The sequence below is a fragment of the Lithobates pipiens genome, unplaced genomic scaffold (assembly GCF_037356315.1).
Source record: "Lithobates pipiens isolate NorthernLeopardFrog02 unplaced genomic scaffold, aLitPip1_a1.2 Scaffold_18, whole genome shotgun sequence".
NCBI lineage: Eukaryota > Metazoa > Chordata > Amphibia > Anura > Ranidae > Lithobates > Lithobates pipiens.
Window position 1 is genome coordinate 262302091 of NW_027507758.1, and position 13918 is coordinate 262316008.

Below are 13918 nucleotides of genomic sequence, written 5' to 3' on the forward strand. Positions count from 1 at the left end.
TAATAATATATATATATACACACACACACACACACACACACACACACACACACATATATATATATATATATATATATATATATATATATATATATATATATATATATATATATATATATAGTAGATTATCTGTTTATCAGTCAAAATGTTGGGCAATAAAGGATAGTATATCTGAAAATATGAGATTAATATTTGTGTGGGTATGGGTGCATTAGAGGTCTGATGAATGATTCAAAAGATACTATGCCTACATGTACCCTAATACCTATCGTGCTGTCTTGCAATCTCCGAACAAAGCTGATCTCTGGAAGAGAACCGATGGTGCTCTATAATATTCACACAATCCTATCACAACACCTTTCTAAGGATCAGCGCATTTTCCGCTGGATGATGTTACATTTTTAATCTCTTTGTCATACAGAGCACATTGTGACTGCATAATACATGCTTTCAAACTTTTGAATATATATATTATAAAATAATTGACCAAATTCATAGTATTTGGTATAATTAATGAATATGTGTAATTTAATTTAATTCATCAAATATTAATTAAAATATATCCATAACATTTAAATATAAATCATTTTATGAAATGTAATTTTAAAAAGAAAATCTCCATTTGTTATTATATACCGTGTGTTTTTCCAGTGAATGCACTCTTCTCAGCAAATCTGAATTTCACAGTTTATCTAAAAACTTTAACAAGAGCTGATGAGAGTGACATCAGCACATTATAATAAAATAACACCTTTTCTGAAATCTAGAAACAGAGTTTAACTTTCTGTTATGTGTGCAAACAATTGTTAAAGAAAAAAAAAAGATTTTTTTTAAAGCTGGATTCCAGGTAAACTCAACAAACTCAAAAAATATTATATAAATTGTACTATTTGCCAAATAATTTACAATTGTGTTCCGCTAGTATTGTGACCCAGGCACCCCTGCCAGACAGCATTGAGAGGATAGTTTTTTTCTCTACTGAAGATAAATTAGATCTTTTTTTTTCTTTGTTAAATAAAATGATTTCTCAGCACTTATAAAAAATAAATAAAAATTACTTCCATTGCAATACTAATCTCCTGTTCAACACTGTGTCATGCAGACTCATAGCTCCTAGGTCCAGTGTTATATTTTTTCAACCCACTTCCTGTAAGTGCAGGCCATCATGGACACACCCCCTGCCGATTTATCCAAAGTCGGCCTGGTACTACTGCACAAAATGGTATTCACCCATCATTACATAAGTACCATTCTGTGCAGCAATAAAGACCACCCATCGCTGAGGCTGAGCAAGAAGATGAAAAATCGATGACATTACATGATTGGCTGGAAGAAACTTGGATTTCAGGTATTATATATGCTACTAACATTATTGTTTATTTTGCTTTCTGTGTCCTCCTGAGGTGATTTCAGCTCACTTCCTGCTTTGTTTGACACCCATCAAATAGACGTTGATGGAAATATCCACAATTTTTAACACAAACTAAATCAACAATGATTTTAATACTTTCCAAGCTAACAAAAGGAACCATCTAGCTAGGTACATGCCAAAATGATATATAAATAGAAATGATACATTTTTTATTAAACTATTTTATTTTGAGAATATTTACAGTACCATAAATGTTTTATTAAGAAATAAACTATTTGTTCATAGGTATACTCCAAGGCTATATAAAAAAAATCTATAAAAAATGTGATCGTAATAGCAGTCTTTATTATCAAATTAGTAATACATTGAGAACCACTCTGAAAAAGTAATTTTTATTGGAGAATCACATAAAACTCCAAACCAAACCAGGTGATTCAGAATCTTACAGGTCATGTATAGTGTGTCTGTGTATGGTATTAAGTATCCTGGGCGAAAATATAAATGTTTTAAACAGTTTTTGTTCTTTTTTTAATACGGTACATTTTTTATTTATTTACAGTATTTACAGCTTATAGCCAGAAAGGATGTGAGGGTGTCAGCTTAATGGCGGGTCAGATAATAGATGAATATATAGTATTGTAGACTTACTCACAAAAAGGGACATATTCCCACATAGCGGAGATATGTCAGATTTATACCTTTGTGAAATATACAGTACTGTATGTAGGTTATTTCTTTGTAAAACAGACATGTATTTAAAACAATAATAAAAGTGTGAACATTTATGCAGTAGTAATAAAAAAAAAAAAAAAGCCAGACAAAAGCCAATATATTTCACCTCAAGCTCCCCGGTATATATTAAATTGGGAGTGCCAGCATTAAATATATAAGTTCTTGGCAAGTCAAAAATTGATTACTAAATATGCTTTTTTTCTATTTATTTACTTGTATATGTTTATGATACATTTGTTATATTAACATTTGTTCATTTGTTCATTGTTTATGCGTAGTGAATGCCCAAATATTTTTTTATTCTTTTTCATTTGCTTTCAGAGGAAAATCAATTTGGTTTCAGCACTGCTATTGTTTTTTCAAAAAATAGATTGCTCCAAAGCACTGTCGGAGGTTTTCATTCTTGTCTGGATTTCCACTTTAACAACAAATATCACAGTGTCTCGTGCATATAAATCTGTGGCTTGACTGATTTTGATGTTGCTTACTATATTAACCACTTCAGCCCCAGAAGATTTTACCCACTTCCTGACCAGAGCCCTTTTTGCGATTCGGCACTGCGTCGCTTTAACTGACAATTATGCGGTCGTGCGACGTTGCACCCAAACAAAATTGATGTCCTTTTTTCCCCACAAAGAAAGCTTTCTTTTGGGGGTATTTGATCACCTTTGCCATTTTTATTTTTTGTGCTATAAAAAAAGAGCAACAATTTTGAAAAAACAATATTTTTACTTTTTGGTACAATAAATATCCCCCAAAAATATATATATAAAAAAAAGTTTTTCCTCAGTTTAGGCCGATATGTATTCTTCTACATATTTTTGGTAAAAAAATCGCAATAAGCGTATATTGATTGGTTTGCGCAAAAGTTATAGCGTCTACAAAATAGGGGATAGATTTATACTATTTTTTTATTTTATTTTACTAGTAATGGCGGCGATCTGTGATTTTTTATCAGGACTGTGACATTATGGCAGACACATCGGACAATTTTGACACATTTTTGGGACCACTGACATTAATACAGTGATCAGTGTGATTAAAAATGCATTGATTACTGTTAAATTTCACTGGCAGTGAAGGGGTTAACACTAGTGGGCAGTGAAGAGGTTAAGTGTGTCCTAAGGAATGTTCTAACTGAAGGGGGAGGGGACTGTGTAGGGAAGATAACAGATCGCTGTTCATACTCTGTATGAACAGACGATCTGTCACTTCTCCCCTCAGAGAACCGGAAACTGTGTGTGTGTGTGTGTGTGTGGGGGGGGGGGGGGGCACACCCTCTAGTGGCCACAGGGCAAAGCGACATTACATAATGTTGTTTGCCCAGCCGTGCCATTCTGCCACAGTAGAACTGCGGTGGCTGGTCGGCATGTGGTTAAATACCTAAATAACTCTGTACCTTTATATCCATTGCCTGGCAGGGTCTCTCCTTGGTCCATGGTTTGTGACATGGGTCTGAGCAAACAAAGAGCTGTGCTTCCACTTGGGATACCCTATTGCAAATGGTGGGATTAAACTATCACTATCATGGGTTAATTTTACCTTGGTGATTTGTCAGTCTTGGGATCAAGACCTTGCAAGGAACAACGTTTATCAATTAATATTTTATGAACCTTCAGCATACAATTAACACATCCACTTAAAGAGGAAGTAAACCCTGATAGGTTTACATCCTCTTTGTCTCCCGGCAAAGGTAAAGCATAATTGGCTACTATGCAGCGATGACGTCACTCCCACGCATGCGCACGGGAGCCGCCACTAACGGCATATCGCCATTAGCAGCGGCACGCTGCAAACGGTGATAGTGCTCCTGTGTGCCGCTGTCACTGTCTTTTAGTAAATATCTCCTAAACCGTGTAGGTTTAGAAGATATTTCTTGGACCTACAGGTAAGCCTTAATCTAGGCTTACCTGTAGGTCAAAGTGGTTTGTAAGGGTTTACAACCACTTTAAAAGGAATAGGACATTAGATAGTTTTCACATACTTTTGTATATGGAAAAAAATTCCACGGGAATAACGAATTAGGTGCATATTCAGAAACAGTTATATGCAAACAGCTATTGCATAGCACAGCTTCCTTTTTCTAGATTCAAAGTGAACCTGTCCTTTTCCATATTAGGAAAATACCTGATTGGCATTGTAGGAGCTACCATAGATAGCATGTAATCACTTGAGAAATATCCAGTGCTTCCCAGATTGGAGAGAATCCATGACTCTCTCCCTGCCATAATGCATTACTGGATTCTTGGGTGGTCAATTGCCAGTCCCAAACACTGTCACATGGTAGTGGGGAGGAGCCTACTGAGTTCGGTGACACTTTGGACTTTCTGAATTTGAAACCTGCACAGGACTATGGAAACCTCTTTCCACTGCCATCTGTTAAAATTGCAGAAGGTTTAAATCTGCGCAGGAGTTTTATGGCGCTCAGACAAAATATTGGGGTGGTAGGTAAGGTTAATATAGCCTGTCTATGATGCCTCCTATAAAGCTAACTTGTTACTTTGCATGCAATGGGTAAAATATAGGCTTAGTGTAATGCTTATCACCCAGTGATTTGATAGGACTCTTTATTAAGGCAGCTGAAGTAACAATGGTAATGTTTAATATAGTAATTTTAGCACACTGAGTCCTTTACTTTGTTCATATTAACAAAAGACAATTGGCTAATAGGAGATTCATGTTTTATATTGTTTTTGCATTATTAAATAAGTTTGAATAATGTACGTATTATTCCAGATAAAATTGTGAAATGAGAATCTTCAATTACTCCACGTGTGACAATGAGAAGACTAATTTTTTTTAAATGAAAAATCTCTTTAATAGACATTAATGAACCAACCTTGTCAATATCTAGGAATAGCAGATAATTCACAGCAGAGGCTGTTTGATGCCCAACCTTCATGACTTCCCATTTTTTTTATCAATAAAGCAGAAAAATGGCAGGTTTGAATGTATATGGGCATGTTGGTTAGATACGCCAGGTCTAAGCCCTAATGAACTTGTGATGTCCCGGCTTCTGTAATGTCCCTAGGGGGGAGAATATATCTTGGATGATCCATGCATTCTGTGCTGTGTCAGTAGTGGGATGGAGCAGTGGAAGATACCTGCCAGAAGTACTTTGTTGTGTAGCAAAGACATGCTTATGTATATGTTAATGGTTAAAGATCTATTTTATGTACATGTGCATTGGATGATGTTGCATTTTTACAAGTTCAATAAAACCTTTTCTGATTTAAAAAAAATAAAAATAAAGCAGAAAACCAGTGAGTATAGGAGGGACAGATATAATTTTCAGATTACTTTTTCACTCTAATGTAGAACAGGAAGAAAACTGTTTTTGAACCAGTGTTTGTTTTTAATAGTAGTAAGCAGGTTGGAGCCAATCTGTGAGGAAGGAATTGCCATCAAGCAAGGGTACATAACATTTTTACATTCCCTCTGTCCAGTGCTCATCAGCACTGGGTTAATGTTTTTGAAGTTTGAGCCCATGTTGTTGGCTTTTCCATTTGCATTACTAGCTCAGTGCTGAAATACCTACTGGCTTCAATCAGGATAACACAGCATACAAGCTTTAACTCTCTTGCTACGTAGATGCCATCCAAAAAGCCTAATGGTTTGTGTGATTCTGGGGGGGGGGGGGGAGGATAGTCTTCTATTGTTAAGAAAAAGGAGCTTGTCCAATCTGGTAAGAATGGAAGTGGGTCAGTTATATTACCAATGGTGTCACATGTTGCTTATGTTTACTATTTAAACTTCAACTTTTTAGGTCCTGATGCCACACCATGTGGCCCATCAGCAATTACTATGCAGCCCCTTGGGTAGTTGGTGTTTTGGTGCTTGCTCATGAAGGACAATATTCTTTGGACTAACTTCTAGTAGAAAAATGGTTAGGTTTATTTCCTTTACTCTTTCGACCTTACTTTTTTGTGCTGCCCCTTCCTTTTCTTTTAATATTTTTTACACTGTTATTTTCTAATCGATTTTGTTGAGAGAAATATCAGATGTGAAAATACTTTTTTTATTTATGGGGGCACTAGGGAGCAAACGTGTGGAAGCATAGGTTTGGAAAGTAGCTACAGTATATTAGCATAATAGCAGTCCAGTGTATCTCCAATCTCTATGTATTTCTAGTCTGACTGCTTCCTAAAACATGCTCCCAGTCTCCAACACTTGTCTTAAATTCACAGTCTCTGATCATCTCCTACAGCATACATACAGTTTCTCACTGTTTCTTGTAGCATGTCAGAGTCTCTCTTGTTGCATTTCCTGTTGCAATGTCTCTGACATTTTTCTGTAATATTATATTCATTGAATGTTATGAGTTGCCCTTTGGTAATCTCAGGGGCGTCATTTGAGGTCTGTTACACCAAATAAGTTAAACCCTGCAGTTTTAGGTGAATGGGGGAAGTTACTTTTACAAATACATGGATCCACTCATTGTGCCAACTCTGCATTCTAGTTGTGCTGAGTGTGTAAAAAAGTTTGAATGTGCAAATCTTCTGAGATCTACTCATAAGGCCACACTTTAGGAGAATGTTTGGTGCGTTCATAGTTTATCTGTCCAAAACTTTTTTCATCCAAGAATTTATATGGTGCCCTCTATCTCTTGCATACAGAATGCTTAATATTAGTTTTCCACAGACACCAATTAGATTCAAACCTGCCTTGAAAGTCTGAATGTGACTTGTAATACAGAAGTGGAGAGAGAATTAGGAGTATACACGGCCAGGCTTTATTAAACTGTTGCTAAACCTAAGTCACTGCATTCACTATATCTGGTCTCACGCAGTACACAGAACATGGAAATTCAATTATTTTAATAAATATAAACTACTAAATACTTTTTCTCATCAGCAGTATATAGCAGTCTTGGGACTTCTATCAGTGTCTGGTTAAAGTTTGTAGGAGGAGTTTTCATTCTACTCTGACTGTAGTGTGAGACTGCATGGCCCCTGACACTCTGTCTGGACAGTGCTGATTGGCCCTGTGTGGATCACATGCCTCCAAAAAAAATAAAAATACTATTTTTTTGCCCCAAGGCTCTGTTCTATCAGGGGATGCCTTGGGGACAGTGAGAGAAGGGGAGGATCAGAGAAGGCAGTATCAAATACCCTTTTTACACAATGTGGAGGATTAACCCCTTAGGTTCCACAGTGAGTATAACTGGTTTTACTGTTGTGAGTTTAGTAACACTTTAGGTACACATCCAGCCACCCACACTGTAGCTGCTCTCTAGATTCTAGATTCTGGTTGTGGTTTACTGAGAACTCCTGAGTGAAATACCTGATTTTAGCACAGCTACTGTGTTTGCTCAGTTACATTAGTAGCCCACTGATTGGTTTACATTGTGTCCTGTAATTGTTCAATAACTGTGTTGTCCATGTAGCACCACTCAGTAACTTTGTCTACTATATATAAAACAGACTATAGAGTACATAATAAACATCATCTGCTTTGGTAAAATTGTCTTTTAAAAAAGTAAATAAGGATAGGATTTCACTGGAACACTTCTTTGGCTTGCACAAACCAAACTAAAGACTGTTTATTATTAATGTTATTCATTTGGTCACAATATGTAATTTTTGTCAGTAGAAAAAATATTATATATGCCTTTATATCAATATAAACACTTCTAATGTATAAACAGCTATAAGACAAAAAAATAGCTAAATTGACAGTAGCACCTATAGAAAATAGAATTGGGTAATACTCCTAAACATTTAGCATATAATGCTTCTTTGTATTTACATATAGTTAAAATCCATTTGTAATTTGCCCAAACAAAGCAAAAGTAACACTTTATAGAAGGCAGAATAAGCATGCTTTTTTTTATCCTCAACTCAAAGGCGTGACTACCACCGCTATCATCCTAATCTGCTGCTAGGCACCAGTACTTCCAGGTATGGGGAAACATGTGACACCCCTCCATTCCTGGTCTCCAGTGAACTTAGAAATGAAGGGGTCAATCACCTGACCCAAGAGCAATCATTTGTGAGTAAGGGGACTGTAAAAGCTTTGACTTCTGAGAACATCAATACTTACTCAGGACTTCTTGGGGCTCTAGCAGTGGATTAAGGATTCAAGAGAGCATAGGAATGATACGTACAGGATGCTTAATCTTCAGGCAATAAAGTGAGTCTTTCCTCAGATAGTAATGAAGACTTTAAATTTGTAATATTTCATTGTAAAATTGGCAAGCTTATTTCAAGCTTTGCCTGTATTATTAATATATGCAAACAGTGTAACACTAAAAATGTAAAGAAGCAAAAACCAGGAATACTTAAAGGCAACTGTTCAAAAAACGACAACTACAGTGTGGTAAAAACATTAAGAATTGTTAATTTTTTGTTAACGATTTCCCATTTTGTCCAATTACAAGGGGCTTAGGGCAAGTATATCTCTAGGCAAAACTTATTTTTGTTTTGTTTTGGATAGCCTGGGGAAGGGTTAGACCCTCTTTACATTTTTCATTTTAGTCTTTGTCCCCATTGAGAGGATTCACAACTCTTTTTGAATTGGTGACCATTGTCACTGAGAAAGAAATTGAGGGAAATCCCAAATTTTTGAGTTGTCCCCACAACAAGAGCTAAAGGAAAATCTTCCAATGAGGACACCTGTTCTGGGAAGAACATTCTTAGGCCCCTTTCACACGGGACGGATCAGTAATGATCCGCCCCGTTATGATCCGCTTGCTCAGCGGGGATTGCTCCGTTATCCCTGCTGAGCCGGCGGATAACAGGGCGGTCCCGGCACACTGTGCAGGGACCGGCCTGTCAGCTCTCCGCTCTCCTCTATGGGGGATCGGATGAACACGGACCGTCTGTCCATGTTCATCCAATCCGCTCTGCAGACGGATAGAAAAATAGGATTTTCCTCCGTCTGCAGAATCGGTCAATAGCGGAGGCGGACGATAGCGGGGGTCTGCGGATGTTTTAGAGGTGCTCCTCTATCCAAAACTTCAAATCATTTTTAGCTATACATACTCTTAAGGTTAGGGTTATAAGTAGGACAAGGGTTGGTTCACAAATGTTTTCATTTGCTCCTTAAATGACACATGGAACTGAAATAATATGTATTCAAATACAATAATACATTTCCTATCTTTGTTGAAAAAAAAACATTGTTTTTTACAAAATATTCAGATTTAAAGCCTAAGTTTAGGCTAGAAAGTATTTTTTTTTTTTTATCACAATTAATGTATTTTACAATCAATGTGTTTTGTGCTGCTGGATGAGGTTATAGTTGAAATCTTTAGTCTTCTTATAAGCTAAAGGACATGTCATATGTAGGTGGACCTTTCATTTGTCTGCTGGTCCTCCATTCATAGATTGTTTTTCATTCATGGAAGCTATAGTATGGCTTCTATGAATAGAGGAGGTGGGCAAAAAGGGCAGGCATAGTTGGAACTCGACGAATGCATATGTCGGGTCCCTCAGACCATAATAATCCCACGGCACCTGCAGGGATAGGAGGGATCAGAGCATTTCAACTAAATCCTTAGAAAGCAGCACAGGGGACATATTATTTTTTTTTGACTGTAAGCATTGTCCCTTGTGCTAATTTTTGTTTTTTACTTTTTGACTAAGCTTAGGCTTTAATATAGTGGAAATTACTTTGGGCATAAAGCTGTTGCACGTGCTTGTAAATAATACATTTTTGTCATCTATGAAGCATTGGTTCAATTAATAAATGCTGGGCAATTGTAAGGATAATACAACCCTCATCTTCTTATTTTTGGTTTCTTCTTGTGAAATATCACTCTAGCCTGAAGGGAATATGCCAAGTTACATAGGCAGAAGCATAACGTGCTTGCATGAGAGGGGAGTGATATTAAGAATAACTCCTAAAATCATGTTGGTGCATTATATTTTGATATAACTCACATCTTTGTTAAGAGCAATCAGATTGCAACCCCTGAAGTTTGCTTACACATAACCATAACAACAAATAACACTCCTGCTAGGCTGGTTTCCATTGTTAGAAAAGGATGGACTCTTGTCCTTTCTAGCCTTACAAAAGACAAGGTAAAAATGGGCAGGCTGAATCCAACAAAGCTAATATTTAAAGATATCCTAAAATCAGTCAATCTGATCAGAAGATAATCTGCGCAGATGGGTTTATTCTGCTTTACAGCATAAACTCTCCAAGTAGTAAGGTAGTACAAAGGCTAATGATGAAAAGTTTAATAAGCCATATCAATCATTCAATTTAAATTTCAATATCATTAGTTCAGAAGGACTCTTATTAGTTGTTTTTAGGTTAATATGAACCAGTTCACCTTACGTACAATCTAAATTGTTTTATTATGATTCTGAAGGTTTACCTATGGCAGATTTATATCTACAGTACAACATTATTTAGCTTTACTTACTTAACTCGAGGATGACTCTGGAGGAGCTAAGCATTAGAAGTGAGAAGTCCCTTAAATACTAACTACCCCATCAACTGGCTAAACTTCTACTAATGATACACGCAGAAATATTAATAAAAAGTGTCTGAAACAAGTTCTGATGTAATTGTCTATAGCAACAAATTAGCTTCCATCTTTCTTTTTTTCACACACAAAATGTGGAAACGCTGAATAAATATGATCCAGTTGAGACAACGTTTTTCTCAGACACTTTTTTATTAACTCCTCCCATGGCGTTTTGAAGTTCTTAAGTAGGTATAACAGGGGGAAAATCTAATTATTTTATAAGTAAGTCTATGCATTTATGATAACTTGTGCCTGAATGTTTAGATTCTTGCATAAGTGTTTTCTTTTTTTAAGGGGCTTGGCCTCTAGAACCCTTTCCTGCCTTCTGCATTTTTTATATTGGCCTGTAAGACAGTTCATCATAATGATGAGCCAATAGAAGTGTGGGAGGAGAGCAGAAGTTATTTTAATGGCACTTACATTTTAGGAATATTAACGCAGAATATAATGGCAAATTGATGTCCTTCCATTATTTCTTTACAGCTGTACTGTTCACAGCGTCATCAATAGCATTTCATAAGAAATAACTGTTCCTTAAAATGCTAGATGCTTCAGCTATCCATAGGTATGAGATGATTGCCGCTTGATATACAAATTAGATAAAATAATTTTTGTGTCTGTGGGCATGTTGTGACCTGGCCAACCAGTTTCTGTAGTAAGATTAACTATTCCAAATGGATTTTAAAAACAATTACTATTGTTTCCCTAGGATGAGGCTGGCTCTCCAGGTATGTCTGTTTGCAAGCTTGACCAAAATGGTTAGGGTAAGTCTCAGAAAACCAATGATCCACTAATGATTCTTGGTAATTTAACATTCACGGAACTGTGAGCACAACATAGGAATTATCATGGAAACAAATCATATATGCTATGTTATTGAGAATTTCCTGCTACAGGCCTGAGTACATAATCAAGTACCATCAGCATCATAATATAATATATATATATATATATATATATATATATATATATATATATATACATCCAAATTATATTTTATATGGGAGTTACAAGTCTTTAGCTAAAATTTAAAATCTTGTTTCTGATGTACCCCTCTTAAGGTTATTACTTAAAAACTCATCATGTTCAAAACTTAAGTTATTATGTGATCTTGAGATCATGAGCAGTTTTTCCTTGTTGGTGTAGTCTTTTTTTGCTGGAGGGGCCTGGGGTACAATCAACCTGTCCATTGGATCTTCTTTGTTCTCAAGTTTCATGTACCCCTTGCTGTTACTGCGATCAAGCCTTGGCCAGCTTGGATGTTTTCTTTGTTCAGCTTGAACTGTAAGTGTAGAAGGACCTCTGTCTAAGTCTAAAGATTTAGAATGCGAAGATAAAATATGCAAAGAAGTGTTGGATCCAAATTGTTTTGGAGCAGCACCTGGGGATAAAAGCTTACCATTATTTGGTGCAGGAGCTAAAGAAGAGTCACTTCTGAGTGGTTCCATAAAAGAGATGCTGCGTGATAAAGGTGTATTGGAAGGTTTATATTGTCTGTTTCCATCATCAGGTATAGGTAATGCTAGCGAATCCATTGATACTTTCCTCAGCCTGCTACTGTTGATTTCTGAATCTTCTGTAATGTTATCTATATCAGGCTCATCAATAACACAGTTATTCAGTTTTATTACGGGCAATGTGAAAGCATTGATTGAAGATGACACTATGGACTTAGTTTCACATTTCTTGGAGCTGCTATTTTTATCATCTCCACTCCTGTTAGAATGACTATGAAGGCCAAACACTGAGCCTGATCTTTCCATAAGAAGCGGAGGCAGGAGATTAGTAAAACCTTTGCTCTCCCTGGGAAAGCTCTCTTCAATATCAATAGAGCTGCAACTCCTGTAGCTTCCAGGAAAAGATGCAATAGTATTTGCGGCCAATTTGGATGCACAAGGATTGTCAGAATGACGGAGCTCAGTTTCCCCATAAAAGCCAGAGAAAGCTCCATTTAGATGCTTCTGTTCTTTGATTCTCATGCTATGAACATCTATAACAGTAGAATATATATCCCTCATATGAATAACTTTTGTCTCCTTATCACGATTTTCATGAAGTATAGCATTAGCACAAATAAAGATAAATATTCCAATACCCATTGTGAAAGGACCCAGCATTTTCATTCTCTCAGAATGCAGATGCTGCTCGAAAAATCTTACCATCATCCCAGTTTGTCTAAGTATTTCTGTTTTATTAACCTCTAAAGCAAGCTCTGGTGTTAAAAATGTTTCTTTTTGAGGCCAGTAACCAAGTACTGCCATTGCAATTCCTGCTACAGAAATCAAGACCCCCAAAATCAGGAAGAATCCAGAAGGAGAGTAAAGTCGAATTTTCCCTCTAACAATCACTACATCTGCTCTTGGACGACGTCTTACAGGCTTCTTCTCAGCTGGTGGAGATATAGGTCCGGAAAGGAGGTGCTGGGATCTGGCCGAATCTTGCCTTTTTAAGGCTGCCAGTCCTGTTATAACTCCTCCAGTTGCTATCATAGTTCCGCAAGTCTGAAAGAGAACATAAATAAAATATTCAAGTTTTCCAGCCCAACATTGCAGAAAATCAGAGCATACAAAATCCTGTAAAATGAATGGCTAAAATATTATATTATGTATTTAATAATGATAGATATAATCTAGTATTCATTCCCCTTGACATTTTCCACATTTTATCATGTTACAACCAAAAACATAAATGTATTTTATTGGGATTTTATGGCATAGACCAATACAAAATGGCACATAATTGTGAAGTGTAAGGAAAATGATAAATGGTTTTCCAAATTTTTTACAAATAAATATCTGAAAAGTTTGGCATGCATTTGTATTCAGCCCGAGTGAATACTTTGTAGAACCGCCTTTCGCTGCAATTACAGCTGCAAGTCTTTTTGGGCATTTTTTTTACTAGCTTTGCACATCTAGAGAGTGACATTTTTGCCCATTCATCTTTTCAAAATAGCTCAAGTTTTGTCAGATTGGATGGAGAGCACCTGTGAACAGCAATTTTCAAGTCTTGCCACATATTCTCAATTGGATTCAGGTTTGGACTTTGACAGGGTCATTGTAACACATGGGTATACTTTGATCTAAACCATTTCATTGTAGCTCTGGCTGTATGTTTAGGGTAGTTGTCCGGCTGGAAGGTGAACCTCTGCCCCACTTTCAAGTCTTTTGCAAACTCTAACATGTTTTTTTCTAAGATTAGCCTGTACTTGGCTCCATCAATCTCCCCATCAACTCTGACCAGCTTCCCTTACCCTGCTGAAGAAAAGCATCCACACAACATGATGCTGTCACCACCCTGTTTCACGGTGGAGATGGGTGATGTGAATTGTTAGTTTTCCA

At 36.5% G+C, this 13918-nt stretch overlaps 1 protein-coding gene across 2 annotated transcripts in view; it reads right to left on the reverse strand.

Moving 5' to 3' along the window:
• Positions 1-1695: 1695 nt before the first annotated feature.
• TMEM200A (transmembrane protein 200A) overlaps positions 1696-13918 on the reverse strand; it is a 204794-nt gene continuing 192571 nt past the window's right edge. For both annotated transcript variants that reach the window (XM_077486885.1, XM_077486884.1), the window contains one exon: positions 1696-13081. In XM_077486885.1, coding sequence (XP_077343011.1) covers positions 11609-13069 — 1461 coding nt within the window. In that variant the 5' untranslated portion in view covers positions 13070-13081 and the 3' untranslated portion in view covers positions 1696-11608. The remainder of the gene's footprint in view (positions 13082-13918) is intronic.